Source organism: Chroicocephalus ridibundus, chromosome 3, assembly GCF_963924245.1.
Source record: "Chroicocephalus ridibundus chromosome 3, bChrRid1.1, whole genome shotgun sequence".
Lineage (NCBI taxonomy): Eukaryota > Metazoa > Chordata > Aves > Charadriiformes > Laridae > Chroicocephalus > Chroicocephalus ridibundus.
In genome coordinates this window covers 62,111,899-62,130,354 of record NC_086286.1, presented here as the reverse complement: position 1 = coordinate 62,130,354, position 18,456 = coordinate 62,111,899, and the positions used below count along the sequence as shown (strand labels likewise).

At 43.3% G+C, this 18,456-nt stretch overlaps 1 protein-coding gene across 4 annotated transcripts in view; it reads right to left on the bottom strand.

Annotated features, from left to right (window-relative positions):
- Positions 1-3,469: 3,469 nt before the first annotated feature.
- The window catches only part of SYNJ2 (synaptojanin 2), a 76,808-nt gene continuing 61,821 nt past the window's right edge, over positions 3,470-18,456 (bottom strand). For all 4 annotated transcript variants that reach the window (XM_063329396.1, XM_063329394.1, XM_063329395.1 and 1 more), the window contains 9 exons: positions 16,992-17,210; positions 15,700-15,778; positions 13,604-13,772; positions 13,066-13,218; positions 10,282-10,416; positions 8,639-8,751; positions 7,770-7,878; positions 6,364-6,566; positions 3,470-4,500 (listed from right to left, as the gene is read on the bottom strand). In XM_063329396.1, coding sequence (XP_063185466.1) covers positions 3,700-4,500; positions 6,364-6,566; positions 7,770-7,878; positions 8,639-8,751; positions 10,282-10,416; positions 13,066-13,218; positions 13,604-13,772; positions 15,700-15,778; positions 16,992-17,210 — 1,981 coding nt within the window. In that variant the 3' untranslated portion in view covers positions 3,470-3,699. The remainder of the gene's footprint in view (positions 4,501-6,363; positions 6,567-7,769; positions 7,879-8,638; positions 8,752-10,281; positions 10,417-13,065; positions 13,219-13,603; positions 13,773-15,699; positions 15,779-16,991; positions 17,211-18,456) is intronic.

The following is an 18,456-nucleotide window of genomic DNA, read 5'->3' as shown; positions in this document are numbered from 1 at the left end:
AAATGAATGCTCTGGATCACGTTCACTGTTGTCAAAGACCTTTTTTGCGATTGTCTCATGCTGGAAGAATGTAATGTTTACCCTTCATCTTGGGTTAGAGGCATAGTACTGGGGGGTGCTGCCCATCATCGATGGTTTGCCAAACTGAACAGGTTTTTGTGCTTTTGGCTTTTGCAACCATGTACAGACATTGGTTTAAGGGCCAGAAGGCCTGTTGTGTTGCATTTATGTCTGCTTCCCATTAGAAACGTATGCTTTTGTGCTTCCCTGGTGTCACATTAATTCAGAATAGTGCCTTTATGTAAATTCTCAAACTATGCCTTTAATCCCATCTAGCTGGGGACCCAGCTGCAGCTGTGGCTAGCAGGTATGTGTGAATTGTCTGAGAAAATGGTATTTCGTCTGCATTGTGGCATCCAAGAGTAAAATACTAAGCTAATAGGAGTTTGTCAATTCCCTGGCACTTGTTGTCCAGCGCTCTTGTATAAATGTATTGGTGTTTTCAGCAGCAACAGTCCACAAGTTTTTAATTGCTGTGATTACAGTAGTGCAAGCTGGTTTTCCCTGTGATTTGTGCTTCATGGTGCCAGGCAGAGCAGCTAGCTAGAAAGGAGAAATTTTCCATCTGGTGAATATGTCAATTCTGGACAAAAAAGAAAAAGCAAAAATGTTGTTTTGTCAGAGTGGGAATTCTAAACAGTATTTTGGTTTTGGTTTTTGTTCTCTTTCTTTTTGTTTGTTTCAGTGGTCACCAACCGTGGTGGGGGGTTGGAACTAGATGATCTTAAAGGTCCCTTCCAACCTAAACTGTTCTATGATTCTAAAAAAAGCTAAAAAATTGGGCAGTTGCTATACCAAGGAGAACCACGTACCCCACCCCAAACACGAATGCAGCTGAACAACCAGGATGCCTGTGGCAACTTAAAGTTACTGTACTACAGGGTCCTGGGCAAGCTCACATGGTGTTAGTCTCTTGCCCAAGTCTGTCACATTAAATAAACACGCAGATGCTTGTATACTTGCATCTGGTAAATCATTCGCACCTGGCTTCACAGCCAGCGTCAATGATTTTAAGATTTCCCGAGTGCTGGGTTCACAACATGGAAAATGTCATGGGATAGCCGCTCCCTACCGCCCATTATATGGCCCTCGAGACTGAGAGCTATCACTGAGCCGGGCTTAGCTTCTCCCGACCATTAAAACTAGAACCCGGGCCACAAGCACCTGCCTCTGAAAAACACTTGGCTGCGGGGTTGGGCACCAGTGTGGAAGATAATGTATTGAGACAGGAGATTAGTCGGTCTTTGCTGTAACCTTTTCAGCTGAACTGTCTGTTCCTTTCCCTCGATTTGCTGTGATTGAGCAGTATATGCTGTCACTGACAGTATAAAGCAGTCAGCTGCAGGGATTCATACTTTAGCGGGCAGCTTGCCACATGCACAGACGTAAGATATAGTGCTAAAGGCCAGATACTCCTCTTACTCAAGGAGAGTAATAAAGCAGATTTTATTTGACTTGTATAAATCCACTTTAATTGGCTTTCCTGCTAACGCTTTCATTAACATGTAAATTAGCTGTCCTAGAGCTGTTAATTATCTTTGCAGAAAATGCTGGATATGGTCATATAACGTACTCTTTCTTTTTTACTGCTCTTAATGTTTTATACTAAAACGTGCCTGTAAATATCCACTGTACTTTTTCTTAAGAGAAGGACGAAGAGGCTGAGGCTCTGTGTCATCTTGTAGGGAAACAACTATCTTGCTTCAGCATTACTCACCAGCCTGATGCCACGTTAAACTGACACTCACGTAAGAGGCTTAGAATTGGGTTTTATTAGTTTGGCCTTTGAAGGTTTTGGGGATTTTTTTTAAAGCGTCTGGCAGAGGAGGATGGCAGGTGCTCAAAGGCAGCGTCTTCTCTTACATGACGTCCTGTGTTCAAAAGTCGGTAGTGGCAGTGCAACAGGTAGGCATTACAAATAAGAATGTGGCTGAATTCCCACTTTCCAAGAAGCTGAGAATAAGCCACTTAATTTTCCTATGGGAAAAAAAAAACTCTGAGCTTTTTTTAAACATAGCTTTTCTGAAAAAAAAAAAACCACCAGCTGAAAACAAGGGGCTTTTTCACCTTCACCAACTGCTTCAAAATGCTCTCCTTTATTTTAATAATAAAAGATCTTGATGCCTCTCTTAACAAGTTACCATGACAAGTTGCAATCTGTTTATCATTTTTAACTGCCTGCTTTGAACAAATGGCATCTACAGTGTACACTTTTACCACACAGTCAAGGCAAAAGCCTGTGCAGCTACAGCAGGTAAGAGGCGCATTTAGCACCATGGATTATCCTTGCTGGAAGCTTGGGCTTCCGAGAAGTATGACTGCTGGCTTGCTAATAAACGAGATAGATTACTTCGTTATGAAGATCAAGTCTGCTTTGAGCTGAGCAGCACTACTTCATGAGCCATCTCACCGCGGTAAGTGACTCACCTGAAACACTTGCCCTGTAGGCTCTGGGGGAATACTGGGTAAGGCTAAGGAAGAAGCAAAGCAGGCACGCAGGAGTATGTGCCTGGAGTTTCTACAGTGGTTAATGGGGGAAGCGTGGAGGGGGTGTGTGCTTCCCCTGTCGAGGCTGCCACATTCTGAACCGTCGAGTACGATCATCTTTTAAACCTTTTGTTTGCAAGATCATTGCAGTTGCGTCCCAGTCAGTCTTGCTCTGTGCATGGTACCTGTCTCCTAGGTACGCTCCCTGTATGGATGCGCAGTGCACCATTTATTTACAGCGTGAGTGGCAAACTCATTATTAGGCTGTACGCAACTGTTCTTCTCTGCAGGAGGGTTCTGCTGTCCCCACTCATGTGCTTGTGGCTTAGCTTCAGGACACAAGAGCCCGTGTTGCACTTGCATGAAGTTAGGTTCCAACACCTGCCCTTTCCTCCTCTGCACTGTGGAAATAAAAGGCTGACACGTCATTTTCTTCCAAAGCAGCAGCACAGCGCTTAGAAGAACGCGGTTGTAATGCAGGGGTTCATTTCCCTGGAGTAAAACTAGGCATTTCTTGCTGCTGCCTGGGCATCATCTCTCAAGGTTCTGCTTTACAGCTTCATCCCACGCACTTCCCCTTTTACTTTTAACACAGGAATGAGTTTAACAAGGTAAGTACTTGTTACTCACTGCAGCTACTTAAGATCCACCAGAAGATGCTGCCCCAGCCTTGTTTCCACAGCAGAAACATATCAGTGTTACTGCTGTAGTTACACTGTTCCCCTTTTCCATGTTTGTTCCAGAGTAACTGTAGCAGTCTAACTATTGCAGATGAGGGTGCTTTATTTCAAGTGACAGAAATTGATTAATATATAAATTCCACAGGAAAATGTTTTTCTTAATGTCTTTTCCATACATCCTTACATGTCCTTACATATGAGTTGTACCTGAAATAATCCATCTTAAGAGGTTTTACTTAATAAAAAGAAATAACTTAACAATACAGAATTTTTCAAACAAGCCATAGCTAATGTTAGGTTGTCTACTCTATACACTTCCCTCCAGGGGCAGTATCTTTACCTTTAAACATGAAAATGAAATGTAGCACGGACAGATGGTCAATTTCCTTAAATAAAAATCTTTGTGCAAAAGATTTATTTTTATTTTGCATCATAATTATGATTTCTATAAGGACATTAAGGGGACAAAATTTTACAGTTCTAAATCCGTATTTGTCTTCATCAAGGTATTTTTGTTTTGTTCCAAGACAACCAGTTTATTGAACCCTTCTGACAGTGCACTGCTGTCTTCATCGTCACTAAATGTAACCCAGTGACTGAAATCTTTCAAGCTGGGGAGTTTTACATTTTCTGGACTCTGTGCTGGAGAAGTAGCTGATGGCGCCTGTATGGAAAGAGGGCAGGAAGAATCCGTCTCCAGGTCCAAAAGATTGGTGTTCTCTGGAAGGGAGCTGGTATCTGAGAGCTGTGGGTGCTGGCCTGCTGGTACAGGAGGGCCCTGAAGGTTGGCCACCAATTCTGTGGCATTTGGTACCAACTGCTTAGTTGTGTTGTTTTCTGGGCTGGCAGAGGACGTGGGATCTGAGAGATCAGGCTGCACGGGGACACGAGCGTCCTGAGACCAGGGACAGAACCCAGCATTGTTGTTGTTGGAGTTGAACATTAACCCACTAAAAAGCGGGTTGTCGCTGCTCTGGAGAACTTGCAGGTGAAGAGCTGCAGGTGCCGACTTCTTTCTTCGTGGTGGCACCTTTGGGGCAAAGGAAGCGTTCTGGGGAGGCAGTGCCATGGCCTCAGCCGTGCTTACTGAGGGGGGCTGCCTTTCGCTGCTCCCCCGGCTTTCCTGAGGCTTCCCAGGTTGCAGTGCTCTGGGTTTCGGGACTGGGGTAATCCTGGTCGGACTAAGAATAGCTCCGGCTTCTAGACAGGGCTCTGGCAAGCCAAAAGGAGACTGTACTGTCTGTTGGTCAACTGGCTCTTCTGGAGACGTGGCCTGAGGGGGAAAAAAGAACAAGAAAATTGAGAACAAAAAGGGTACCTGAAACTCTGAGTCACTGCTACTAGTGCAAGTCTCATTGATGGCGTTACAGAGAAAACCTGACAATACTGGAAGAACAAGAAAAAAGCAGTACAAAGAGGCGGCTTGACAGCACAGTTTTACCCTGTACCTGCCTGGTTCTGTTCTCATGCATCGTGCCTTGGACCTGTGTCCATTTACAGGGTGCCATCTGAGGACAAGGATCCTATAGCCTGTTCACTCCCTGTATGAGAAACACATCTCTTTCTGGCCATCTCCCTCTGGTGTTAGCATTTTGCTCCAGGCCAAATTAACACAGTTCTGAAGAGTTATCTCTTTGTTGTATCTTTTTTTGCTGACTAACATTATCATTATTTAAGCAAGAATGCATAGGGAGGGATAAATTAATGAGGCCATTAGCACATGCCTTTGGGTACCTTCTGATAGATAAGGCTGAAGGACAATTAGCTTAAGCTGACCCGAGAAATGCATTAATGGCTCTGTCATGTCTCACTGGTGCTAGGAACTGAAGCTAAAAGTAAGCTCTCAAAGTACAATCTAGCATATATTCACCATTAAAAAATATATTAATAACTGAAACCCAGCTCAGTCCAAGAGGACAAAGGCTGCTTCAGATTTCTCATACTCAATGTGACTGAATGAAAGCATTTTAATTCTTTATTACTCTCACATACTATTAAAATATAATATCCAGGCTTTTTAATGCAGTCAGAACATTTAGTCAATATTTCACGACGGACATATCCCCCACCACTTCTGTCTATATGCTGTTCTTCAGTTGCGTACGTTTGACTGCAGGCTTGGTTAATGATCGAGGTGGACTGGGCAGAGGTTTTCAAGTAGACAAGTCCCATCTGAACTCACTCAGCTGGAGGAAGGAGTGGAAGTCTGAAGCAGAGTCAAACTGAAATAGATATATTCCTGCAGGAGATCTCATATAACTAACACCAAAATAGCAATCCCTCTCAGCACCTTTCCGGAGTGCCCTGGGAATGGTGACAACATAAATAAAATAAACAGACCGTTCCTTGTTGTTAAATGTTTAAGGAAAGGGAATGCACTCCGCTGTTTTTTTTTCTTCTGTGAATCTGACAAGTAGAGATGGCGCAAAGCGCGTTACCTAGAAGGGGTGAATGCCTTCACAAAGGAAGGTAAGGCAGGAGTCCTAACAACTCAGAGCTTCCTAGCAGAGGTTCTGTGGTTGTATGTGTCTGTCTCTCCTACTTAAATTGCTTTCACCATTAAATACTCATTTTAGCAGCTCTAGAGGTGAAGAACTATTATCTCTGTTGTAGAGACATGACAGATGTTAAAACCCGAACACCTACAGGTTTGTATTTTTAAGAAGCTGAACTCTTGAGTAGAATCCAGAATTCAAAGCTAGATCCCATTACAAGGTGTGTGAGAAAATTAGATGTCTCTGAGCAGGACACAGAACAGCAGACTGATGAAGAAGCTGCCTCAAATTATTACAGAGCAGACCACTCATGACGTGGTAAAGCTTTATCACAGTAAACACTGTGATAAAGAAGGGAAAAGTCTTAAATCCTGACAAGGTTTAGACAAACCAGAAGAAAAGTAACAAAATTTAAGAGAATGGACTGACAAATAGAAAAGCTGAAAACGGCTGAGTAAGGAACTCAAGGCTCTATTTCCTTTCCGATCTTTCTTACATTTTTATGCCTTGCTGACTACAATACGCAAAATCATTTCAGCATCTGCTGGCTAAGGACTTCATACAGTTTAACGGCCCACCCCTCTTGCCATCATTCACGTTGTGTAACGGAGGCTGAATGCATTTTGCTGCAACTATCTTACATTTTCCACCTTGATGCCGGTCCTTTGCAGAGGTACTGGCTTCTTCGTAGTTGGAACTTTGGGTGGTGGGCGGTGGGGCACAAGCGCTGGTCCTGCCTGCGACCCTTGAAATGATGCCGACTTTGTGATGCTGGGAAGAGTCTCGGGTTTGGTGAATGTTTGGTTTCTACTTGGAGCAGGTTTTACTGCATCTTCCTGTAGTCCTGAAAAGCAAAAACAAATAGCGTCTTGGCCTGATCATAGAATCATAGAACACTGGGTTGGAGGGACCTTTAATCACCTAGTCCAACCCCCCTGCAATGAGCAGGGACATCTTCAACTAGATCAGGTTACTCAGAGCCTCGTCCAACCTCACCTTGAGTGTTTCCAGGGATGGGGCATCTGGAAAATCAAGATAATGACACCAAGCACGTCTTGTAGAGTACTTCGGGAAGAACTGTAAATGCCAACTGGTGGTACAGCACGCAGGACTGAAAGTGATGCTGACCAGACCAGTATCCTTACCCACACCGAGTGAAACGCTTTATGTGAATTTCAAAATTAATGGAGAGTAAATCTGATTTCAAAACAAAATGAACAGCACTCTCGGAGGAACAAACAGCAAGATGCCTTATGATATTTCTAATTAAACTGGATTATTCCAGACCATATTTGCTCTATTTACAAATGAAAAGGGATGTTTTTCTCCTAAACTGAGAGCCTTGCAAACTCAGGTAGCTATCTCAGAGTCATGCTGCATTCTTTCTCATTCATTCAGCATCAACAGAAAGACAAGCCCGGAGGGAATATTCACACTGCTTAAGTTTCAATACCTAAGCTAGTTTCCTGCTTTAACTTGCCCTTGCAGGAAGCTCTCTTCTCCAGGGATTACACAGAGAGCCTAAACACAGAGTAGCCTTTTAGCTTGGCTATTCAAGCTGAAGTGGTGCAAGCTTCTCACTAGGTTACAACTATACTTGTCGTCCAAATGTGAACAGAATGCAGGTTAGTTCTCCCACAGCTGTGTTCGTTCTCTAGTTCTGCTTGGAATAGTGAGCGTTCACTAAATAGAGCAGCAAATATCCTTTATGCAACTCTGAGCTAACACGGGCACCATCAGTTTAATAAGATACCATCTTTATCTTTAAATTTTTCAGACTAAATCTGGACATAAATAACCCAAGGTGCTCCTGAGTATCAGGTTCTACAGCAAACTATACAACTTGAGTCATCTTGAAAAAAAAAGCTTAATATTATCAAAACTGACAGAGAACACCAAGTACAATCTTGCAAGAATGCGTACGTCAGTGTTCAGGTGAGATTCTGAATAGAAATACGTGCATCTGCGCTATGATGGGACGGATGAATACACCTACAGTTTTCTTTATTTAAAGATTTTTAGAAGCCAGTTAGAAAGCTGTGCTCACCTCCTTTAGCTTCCATAAGACATCTAATAGCTTCTTCTGCTTCCTCAGCTGTGGTGGTTTTGATCTGCTTGACGTTGTAAGGTTTACTTATTCCAGTCCGGACTTTAGGCTTTTAAAAAAAAAAAAAAAAAAAAAAAAAAAATACAAGAATGAGTAATCTTGAGAGAACTGATTTGTCTTGTACATCTGTAAGCTTACAGCTAAGCTCAGGCACCTGTAGAATTCTGGTTTTGCCCGTGGCTATTCAGCAATCTATAAATACTACAGAAACAGTGGGGAGTCTTTTGGCAGATACTACATCTTTGTTACCAGCTGACAGAAGGCCAATGGCTTACTGCCACAGCTAGTCCCTTAGCCATCCCTTGTTCAATACATTAGGGTTCTCAACCAACAAGGAGTGGGGAGGTGTTTCCACATTCCGGTCTTGGTCTACTCAGAGGGCTAGCAGCCTTACTGGCAATGGTCGAGACTTTTCCTGTACTCTGGGCACTAGCATGGCCCATCAAAAAAGAGGTAAGAAAAGAATTAAAGCATATTATCATGGTGTTGAGAATTCAAGTTAGGATCTGTCAGAAAGCAGCACGTGAAATAAACCAACAGTGCCCTGGTCTTGCACCATTATCTCTTTCCCTCTTTGGCCTTTCTAATTCCTGGCAATTTAATCACATTCTTCTGGTGTCTAGCAGTTCCTACAGTCTAGTGTTACTGTACAAGAAGTTCATCTTAGCATTTCCAGCTCAGGCATGTGATGGACTTCCTTCCTTGTGTGACAGGTACATCATGCAGGTGATGCTCAGTGTCTAGAGCGTCTACATAGATGGGGGAGATCAGGACAACGGTAAGTGGCCATGCTGAGGGGCAGGACTCACTGGCTGCTGAGGGGCTCCAGGTAGCAGCTTTGCCGTTGCCAGGATGGAGCAGGTGGAGTGGCTTCCTGGAGAGAGAGAACCATCTGAGGGGGACTTTTTGCCTGATGTTCCAGCTGAAAGAGGAATAAAAATGGCTTTTTACATTCAAGAGCTGGTACAACATTTTATCTGCAATGGAGCAAAACCAATGTGCTTTGAAATTGCTTATGATAAATAAAAAGAGACGCTGTCACCCTCCCTGCTCCTCCAGGGACAGACATCTTAGGCAAGACCTTCCTGTAGGACACCAAGGACCTTGAGTCCCTCTGCCTGAGTGCCAAGAGCCAGATACTTCAGTCTAGGAGGAGTGATGGGCTGAACTGTTACTGGTCTAATCTAAGGTGAAAAAAAAAAATCTCAACACAGAATAAAATACTGAAATCTTGAGCTGTTTCAGGAAGCAGTTTCCTAGTTAGTCTTGCTTTCGTTTAATTAATTTAATAACCTCAGCTGAGCATTAACATTGCATTCTAAGCACAGAGATACAGCTACCAGTGTTGTCACTTCTGTGCAACAGACTCAGAAATGAATGGGAATAATCTCAAAGAACTCATCTTCCAGCAGTGAGTCTGACAGAACCTTTAATTTAAGACTGGAAAATACACATGGAAGAAAGACTTTCGGGCTGCAAGAAAAACGTGATGTATAGCTCGTGTCATACAGAAGGCAAAGATGATTATGCTGATGTAGCAATCAGCATTCATCCAGAAGTGGCCATAAAAACAGGAGCAGCACAGCACTGATGGCATCTCATGTGGGTAGAGCTCAGGTAAAGCGCATCACTTTGCCTTTGTGCCTCACTGAAAATCATGAGCCACTTTGCATTTCCTTTAGAAACACAAAAGCAAGCAGGAATTTCTTGCAAAGCAGCAAAGGATAAAAACTGTCCATAACAAGTATTTTGTCAAAGCTTTTTAAAAAAGAAGATTACAATTAAGTCAGAAACAAACTGTAAGAAAACACTCAGTGACTTTGGAAGTCAGCAGGCATAAATACTGATATTTATTTTTATTGCCACAATGTGGCTGGTCAACTTGCTAACCTGAGCGATGAGTTAGTGTGAAACATAGAATCATAGACTTGCCTAGGTTGGAAGGGACCTTTCAGATCATCAAGCCCAACCATCAAGCTAACTCTGACAAAAACCATCACTAAACCAATATCTCTAAGCACTATGTCTACCCATCTAAGCACTATGTCAAACCTCCAGGGACGGTGACTCAACTACCTCCCTGGGCAGCCTGTTCCAATGCTTAATAACCCTTTCAGTGTAAAACTTTTTCCTAATATCCAGTCTAAACCTCCCCTGGCACAACTTGAGGCCCTTTCCTCTTGTCCTGTCGCCCATTACTTGGGAGAAGAGACCATATGGGCCATTCCGTCCTCACTAAAGGCATTTTTTGTGGAGTATCTGTGATCCTAAAGACAAACTTCTCCCATTGCTAACTGCGGCTATAGTCAGGCTGAAAAAGACTAGGCAGCAAACAGAAGTACCTCAGCAGCCTGACATTTCAGAACAAGGTATTACTGTCTTCGTCACCCAGAAATGGCAGGCAAAACTGTTCAGCTGGGGCCACCGCAACGTTAAAGAAAGTTAAACTCACCGGGAGGGGGAGGCCTCTGTGGCGGCTGAAGTGGCCGAGGCCTGGTAGGAATGGACAAAGACCTGCTTGGAGTCCGGCGGTGGTGTTCCCCGCTTGCCTCCAGCTCCCGCTTCAAATCAGCCAGTTCTGTATCATCTAGGGAAATTTTAGAAAGGATCTGTATTAGATACCCACTGGCTGTGATGCACCAACTCTGAGCGGTCAGGAGAGAGGCGATTTTGAATGGCAAGCCTCAAACAGGTATCTCAGCAACACAACATGACTCCTTTCATACTGTTCTGCTCTCCCTGAATGCACCCCTGCTCCCACTGCAGGAAACATCTACTCTTTTGTCAAATGCTTCTCTCTCTCCTTTTCCAGCATTTATTAACTGTTTGTGCCAACACGAAGACCGCCTGCATCTGATTTCAGGGTTACTAGTCACCTTGTGAGATTCTGAGCTTTTCACAGCCAGACTCGGCAGCAACCTGCTCTCGTTCAAACTGTGTCGTGGCAGCCACGAGGAAGCCAGTCACGGTCAGTCCCTTGCTCTTCCTTCCTGAACACAGGAATTCCCTCTGAGGATTAGACAACTATCCTTGCTCAGGAGAACTGTTTTATGCCAGAGAAAAGTCTGTCTGAACGGCTCACTCATCACATCTCTGCTTTCCAGCAACATCTCCTAACAGGTACACCTGCCTCAATCTGCTAGCCCTTGGCTGCACCTTAGGTGACTAGCTAATTACACAGGTCCCTCATCCTATCTAAGCCTCTCTGACAGCTGGAGAGGCGAGACGCAGAGATTGCTTTAGTCTTCCAGCCTGCTGCAGTGAGGGCTTTCACTTCAGCGCTCTCCCCCCACTATGGCTGCCCAGCTCTCTTCTTTACAGCTGCAAAATTCCCTGGGTTTAGTTTTGTCCCTGTGGTTTGGAGAGGCCGGGGAAGAAATTGTGTAGCAGCAGTCTCTCATACTTCAGGCATTTTTACACAAGTTCTTGTTTTTCAGAAAGCTGTGCTCTGCAGGGAATGCTGAGCTGCCTCACAGTTTCCGACTCCCACTCAGCAGAGGATGGCCGCCACAGACACAGAGCCTGTGATCTGCCCAGCCTGCCCTCCCCCTTCTCTCTGCATTTTCAATACTTCTAAGCTGCAGATACGGGCGTTATCGGGAGGATCCAAGGAGTCACACAGGCGCCTAAAAGCATGGCTTGAAATTCTGGCAGTAACACTGAATGCAAGACAAAAACCAGCCACCACCACTCTATCCCTTCCCCTAAAAGTCTGCTGGTTTTAGGCAACGGCTTCCAGGGACATCAGTTTCATGTGACTATGCCCTTCTCTGACCTCAGAAACACACATATACACTGTTCTGCCCATGATTGGATTCTATCTGTGTCTAGCATGAGCTGTACAATCATCGTATCTTCAATCAGGAGTTACTCAGGCAGAATTGGAAGCTTATGCAGGCATCTGAAATTGCAGAGACTTTCAAGATGGATTGAATATATTGTATTTTGAGTTGTGCGAGATCATGAACCCACCTTGACCTCCTTCAAACCGTACTTTACAATCTCCATTTACTTTGTGATATTTTTTGTGGAGAAGAGTTAGTGTGAGTGAAAAGAATCACTGCAATTCTCTGTAGCTTAATGAATCATCACACAGTAGGCCAGAGGTGTTTGGAGGGCAAGGCACCCTATAATAAAAAGTGATTGGCTTCACAGTATTTAATAATGACATATTACTCCTTGACTCAGGGCAAGGCTTCTGGGTCTGGCCATGCTGCACCCAGCCTATGACTCAAGGTGGGCAAGAAAGCTGCATATCACTCTGATTGTTTGGGAAATCTGTCTGTGTAAACTTACCAATTTCATTTAATCTTTTTGAACTCTACTTCTGAGTCAATCTTTGAAGGTATTAAAGTTTTCACTTTTATGTCAGAAAACAAAGCACTTCTGAGAAAGTGCAAAGACAGCTACTGAATCGCTTGCTGTCACAATGAAGTGTTTAATACGCAACCCAGCCTGTCAAAGCTTGGTCACCGAAGCATGTCCTGCTCACATCCCAGTGTAAGACCACCACTGGCTTGGCTAGCTCTTGCTGCAGCTTTTATCAGTATTCTCTTCACAGCTTTATCTTCTCTTTACTGAGACACTTCACAATATGTGCAAACAAGCCAGATGACCAGGAAAAAAGGTAACACATTTACGAAGCATTAAAAGAATGAATATACCTGTTGTGTGAACCCCAACTTCTTCAGAAATAAATAAAAACGGAACAAAGGAGAAACTTTAGGCCTCTTTGAAGTCAGTCATGTGAACACAACAACCTCCTGTACTGCTCAGCTTACACCTGACTGCACTGCCACAGCTCCTTGCTCAAAGGACAGAGCCAAGCCCATCACCGAATCAACAGGATCCCTTTGGCTTCATTTTGCTCTGGTCCTCACCAATCAGAAAATAACAGAGAAGTTTTTGTTGCATGGTCTGGTGCCGAACAACATCAAATGGATAAGACGACTTAATTTCTCATGACTATAAAAGGAAACCAGCATTTCTCAGCATTCTTTCCTTGCCCTGGGCTAGAGAGGAGGATCTATGCTTTACTATTTGTATTGCTGTTATGCCTGAGTGCCTCAGTTACAGTCACTAACTCAGGGGGGATTGGGCACGAACATGTACCAAAAAGACGATCCTTATCTTTGGAGGACCTACAATGAAAATATAAATGAACGGGGAAATATAGACAAAAGGAGAACAAACAACAAACCTTCAGGCCTTGCTTCAAGGAAGGGAGATACTTTACCTTTATACAGTCGTGGGGTTTGGCCAGATTTGTTTGAAAGAGCTATGGATGCAAAATGCCCAGAGCCCTCGGGCATATCTTCTGCTGTGTCTGCTACTAGGTGTTGACACAAAGAATCATCTAAATCATCATCTTCATCCTCTACTATATCACCTAAATTAAAATATTAGATAACGAAGAATTAGTGAGCAAATGCATTCTCTGTCTCTCCCTACTATCAATCAATCAATTTATTGTACAGGTTGGGCAAGCTTTGTGTGTAACCCATGTGTTTCAGTAGTTTGTTGCTATACAGACAACTGTACCATATATTGGGTTTGCTAACGTATATTAAAATACTAAATTGACAGGACAATCTAAGCAACATTTCTCTGCCTAGGCACAGTGCCGGCTCATGGCTTTAGTTACAATCTGCTTTTTAAGAAGTGTGGCTACATCACAAATCAAGATACCACTGACACTCATACTGTACCTTCTCTGTGCAACCACAGTCACCGAAGCAATTTGTCCCAACTTAGCTTAGACACCTACTGCTTACCTTCTGACTCATAGTCCAAACTTGAGAAGTCAAAGTTTTCTTCCAGAAGACAGGAGTTTGCCGTGGGGGACATGGGGGCAATGCTGTCCCGTTTTCGAGCAATTTCCTCCTGAAGGCCCTTTAGCCAGTCCTTAGTCTTGGGCCGGATCTTCACTGTTCTGCCCCTAACCTAATGGAAAGAAAGAATTGTTTCCCCTTTGCCCAGCAACTTCACAAAATGAGAACACCTGAACAGAATAAGCAAGTGCTGCCAGTCTATTGTACAACTGCTTCAGAAACTGATGCAACTGAAGCTTCATTTCAGAGGCTAAATGAAAAGGAAGCACTCTTCCTACCCCCACAACCAAGTTTTCAGACTGTAACAATATTCTTAGAAGAAAATTAGGTTCACAGCTCAAAAGCATTGTTGCTGCATTTGGGAAATACTTGAGAAATAGGCGAAACATCAAAAATCGTCAAAATGATACTGTGATAGTAATAATGGTGTGGGAGGGTTCCATTTTTGAGTCAGTAGCTTTAAAACACACAAGACTTTGCTACTTGCTGCCATCTGTAAGGATGTGAGGATCTTCTCTGCTCAGAAAATCCCAAAATTATGGTGGATAGTATATTATTAAACAGATGAAGACCACAGCTGTTTATACGGGGTTCTAATTGACAAGCGGCTGAACATGAGCCAGCAGTGTGCCCAGGTGGCCAAGAAGCCAATGGCATCCTGGCTTGTATTAGAAATAGTGTGATCAGCAGAAGTAGGGAGGTGATTGTCCCCCTGTACACAGCACTGGTGAGGCCACACCTTGAGTATTGTGTCCAGTTCTGGGCACCTCAATACAAGAGATATCGAGGTGCTGGAGCGAGTGCAGAGGAGGGCAACGAAGCTGGTGAAGGGCCTGGAGAATAAATCTTATGAGGAGCGATTGAAGGAGCTGGGACAGTTTAGTTTGAGGAAGAGGAGGCTGAGGGGAGACCTCGTCACTCTCTTAAACTACTTGAAAGGCCATTGTAGAGAGGTTGGTGCTGGTCTCTTCTCACAGGTAATTAGTGATAGAACAAAAGGGAATGGGTTCAAGCTGCAGCAGGGTAGGTTTAGGCTGGACATTAGGAAAAAAATCCTTCACAGAAAGAGTGGTCAGACACTGGAATAGGCTGCCCAAGGAGGCGGTGGAGTCACCATCCCTGAATGTGTTTAAGAGTCATTTAGATGTGGTGTTAGGGGATATGGTGTAGGGGAGAACTTTGTAGAGTGGAGTTGATGGTTGGACTCGATGATCCCAAGGGTCTTTTCCAACCTAAATGATTCTATGATTTTATATGTGTTGCTCCATGACATGTGGGGTGAGATGTATCCACACCAGCAGCTTTGGCAACAAAATTAGTTTGGAAAGTTGCTGACCCAGGTTTCCAGCACCTTCACACACTTTGCACATACAACTGCGTTTTGGTCTGTGCCATAAATTACATCAATGAAATGAGCAAAGTTAAAAGATAAAACTCAAAATATGAAAGAGTAAGAGTTAAATCCATTACTTCAGTGTTAACTTTACAGTACAGCCCCACAAACAGTTTTGTCAGCATAAATGAGGGGGCTGATGAATTGTGGAGTATGTGCGTGGGAAGGAAGAGCAGGGGATGGGAAGGTAAACTCCTACTGCTAATGCTGAGTTTGCCACGGAGGTCAATGAATCATGTTGTTCCAGCTTGGTAGAAGGGGTTTATCTGATACACTTGAGAGGAACAAAAAAATCTCCAAACCACAACAGTGAAGATGGTTTGGCAACATTATAAAGTCACATATAATCTCAGAAGAACTGCTTAAAGTGCCAGAACAATGGCCGAGTCTATGTATTCTGCAGTGGTATCAGAGGCCAGATCCTAAGCACTGCTTAGGAGCTCCAAGAAAAGTCACCTCCTGCCTTCCTGAAACTGAAATACTGCATTAAAAGTCTCAGCAGCTGTGAAAGCTAAGGACTTTGTGAGCGCTAAGTTTCTTTGAAATAATGCTACTTGATTTAGCTAGAAACTCAACTATCTCATTCTAAGCAACTACTTTTTGAGAAAATTGTTATGAAATTATTATAGGTTTGAGAGAGTCTTACTTTGACACCATCTATATCCATAACACGAAGAGCCGACTTGCTGTCTGCAAATGTCACCAGCATTTGACCTCCACTGATCCTAGTAAAAAAAGGCAGAGGTGAGAATACAGTGCATTTTACTTCACCATTAAATAAAAAGCCTTAAAGGCAAACATGATAGTTTTGTACAGCTATTTATTTGTTTTTAGTTGTATTTTCCTCACAACTATCCTCTGGGGAGGAGCAAGTGATCTGTGAATCCCAGTTGTCCTCTTCCTCTCCCCCACCCTCCCTTGTGTGACCCTGGCACCCTGCCCTTTACTGCACCACCCCTGAGGCAGCAGTACAAACATCTCAGCAGCCGTTGACAAGACACCAAGTCTGATACCCACACTCCCTCTGTACTAACTTCCGTGGGTCTGCATATCCCTCACCTTAGAGGGCATGTGATGTTCCCAAAAACCAGTATATCATGAAGCCCTAAAGCGATTAAAAAACAAAACAAAACCAAGCCACCAAAGCATGTTCTTTCCTCGCTCCTTTTCTTCACAAGGAAGGTGGTGCTACTGTTCCTGCAGGGCTGCTTTTGAACCCTCAACTTACATTTTGTACTTCATGAAACCATACAACTACAGGTCACCGTTTTTTTCCATTAATAAATAGGTCAAATACAACATAAACGAGTTTCTGGTCTTGTTTCCCAGGTCAACTGTCAGGTCTTTTGCCTGTATTTCTCAAAACAGAAGTCTCACAGCTACGCTGGAGCTGTGTACAGACTCCACTAGAACGAAATCAAACTGCTCTGCAAGAAGGTGCCATGCTCTCCCTCTCAAACTCAGTAGGTGATAAAATTGTGAGAAGCCATACTATTAAAAAAAATAAGCAAAATGACCCCCAAAAGAAAGGAGAGCCAGCCAGGAAATCCTCGTGAGCATGAAAGAGTGCTGGAAGAGAGCAGACCTCCTTGCGGGAAGTGAAGCAGGGCCTGAGGACCCACCAGCAGGAGCAATCCATGGAAATGAGGCCTGAATCGAAAGGTGATGATTCACATCAAAGCCTCTGCTATGTGGTGCTGTACTAAAAAAAATTTCTCCTCCACACAGCCAAGAGAGCTGTTAGACTATTTTTTTTAACAGGTCGACAAGAGGTAAAAGATATTCAAAACACTTGTATTCAATTTCTAATGAAGTCAACATGCAGTAAATTAATTCAGCATACTACTTTTTAATACAAAGTTAATTGTTGGGACAAAAATGGAATTTCTGGTCCGTGTTTTTGAAGAGATGACATGCCATTTTAGATCCCAAACTTACCTGACCAGAACAATAGTGCCGTAATCCTCAAACATTTGCATAAGCTCTGTACGCAAGTCCTCAGGAAATTCATTTTTCTCTTCAGGCGTTGGTGATAGCAGGTTTACCACTACTGTGGCATCCAGCGGTCCTTGGAAAGATGACACTTCCTGGAAAACACTCTCACGGGCAGCTTGATTAACTTCCTGAACTTCCACTTCTACAATAGCTAACACTGGCCTACATGAAACAAAGGAGAAACGCTTATTTAAAATTAAGATCAACATCACCCAATAGGAAATGCTTACATAAAATTAAAATCAATGTCAAGCAGTAGGACAGGTAAGCACTTAGTTGTGTGAAGGACAAACAGTTGTCCTAGTTTCAGCTGGAATAGAGTTAATTTTCGTTCTAGTAGCTGCAATGTTTTGAATTTAGTATAAGAATAATGTCGATAACATATTGTTTTAGTTGTCGTGATGTTTACGTTCGTCAAGGACTTCTTCAGCTCCCCATAGTAGCTGAGAGGGAGCATAGACAGGACAAGCGGCCAAAGGAATATTGCATACCATAGATGTCACGCTCCATACATCAATGGGAGTTGGATCACGGCTCAGGCAAGTGCTCAGGCTGGGCAAGCGATCATTGGGTGGTGGGAGAAACTTGTGTTGTATCACTTTATTTTGTATATTCTTTTATCATCATTATTATTGTTATTTTCCTCTTCTGTTACTGTTCTATTAAGCTGTCTTTATCTCAACCCACGAGTTTTTTTCCCTTTCCCCTCCTTTTCTCCCTCCTCTCCCTACCCTACCTGGGAAGCGGGGAGGGGGAGTGAGCAAGCAGCTGCATGGTCCTAGTTGCTGGCTGGGGTTAAACCATGACAACAGTGTATTGTTTAAACTCTATACCTTTGTGATCATTTTTAACTCCACGATATCAAGTCTCATTGCAAATATTTAATTAAGCCTGCTACACCTTAGAAGAAAGTGATTATTATGCATGTTCTACACAGGAAGAGAAGCGGAACAAATTACTTAAGGTCTCACGGCAAAAAAGCACTATGGCTGTCAATACAACCCAGAAGTTCAGTCTAGTGGATTGTTTCATTTTTCCTGTAGTGGAAGATCATGCCTTGCGCACTGTTATTTATATTTACCAGCCCTGCATTAGCTGAATGTAACAGTGAGGACACACCATAAAGGAATTCAAATAACAATTGTGTGCAGCTCTTCTGGCAAACCTGCAGGCTAAAAAACCCAGGATGCTTCACTCATTATTCAACAGCTGTCTCCCCAAACTTCTATAGACTGGGAAGGCAATATATTATTTTCTGTTAGACAAGGTCACGTAAAGATTTCTTCTTCCAAAAACTAAGGACAAGGTACTCTAACTGTATAATGTGGTTATGTAGCAAACATACATCAATCCATCACAATCTAAGCAGTCAACACTGGAAACTTGCTTCTTCAGCCATTTCTTCTGC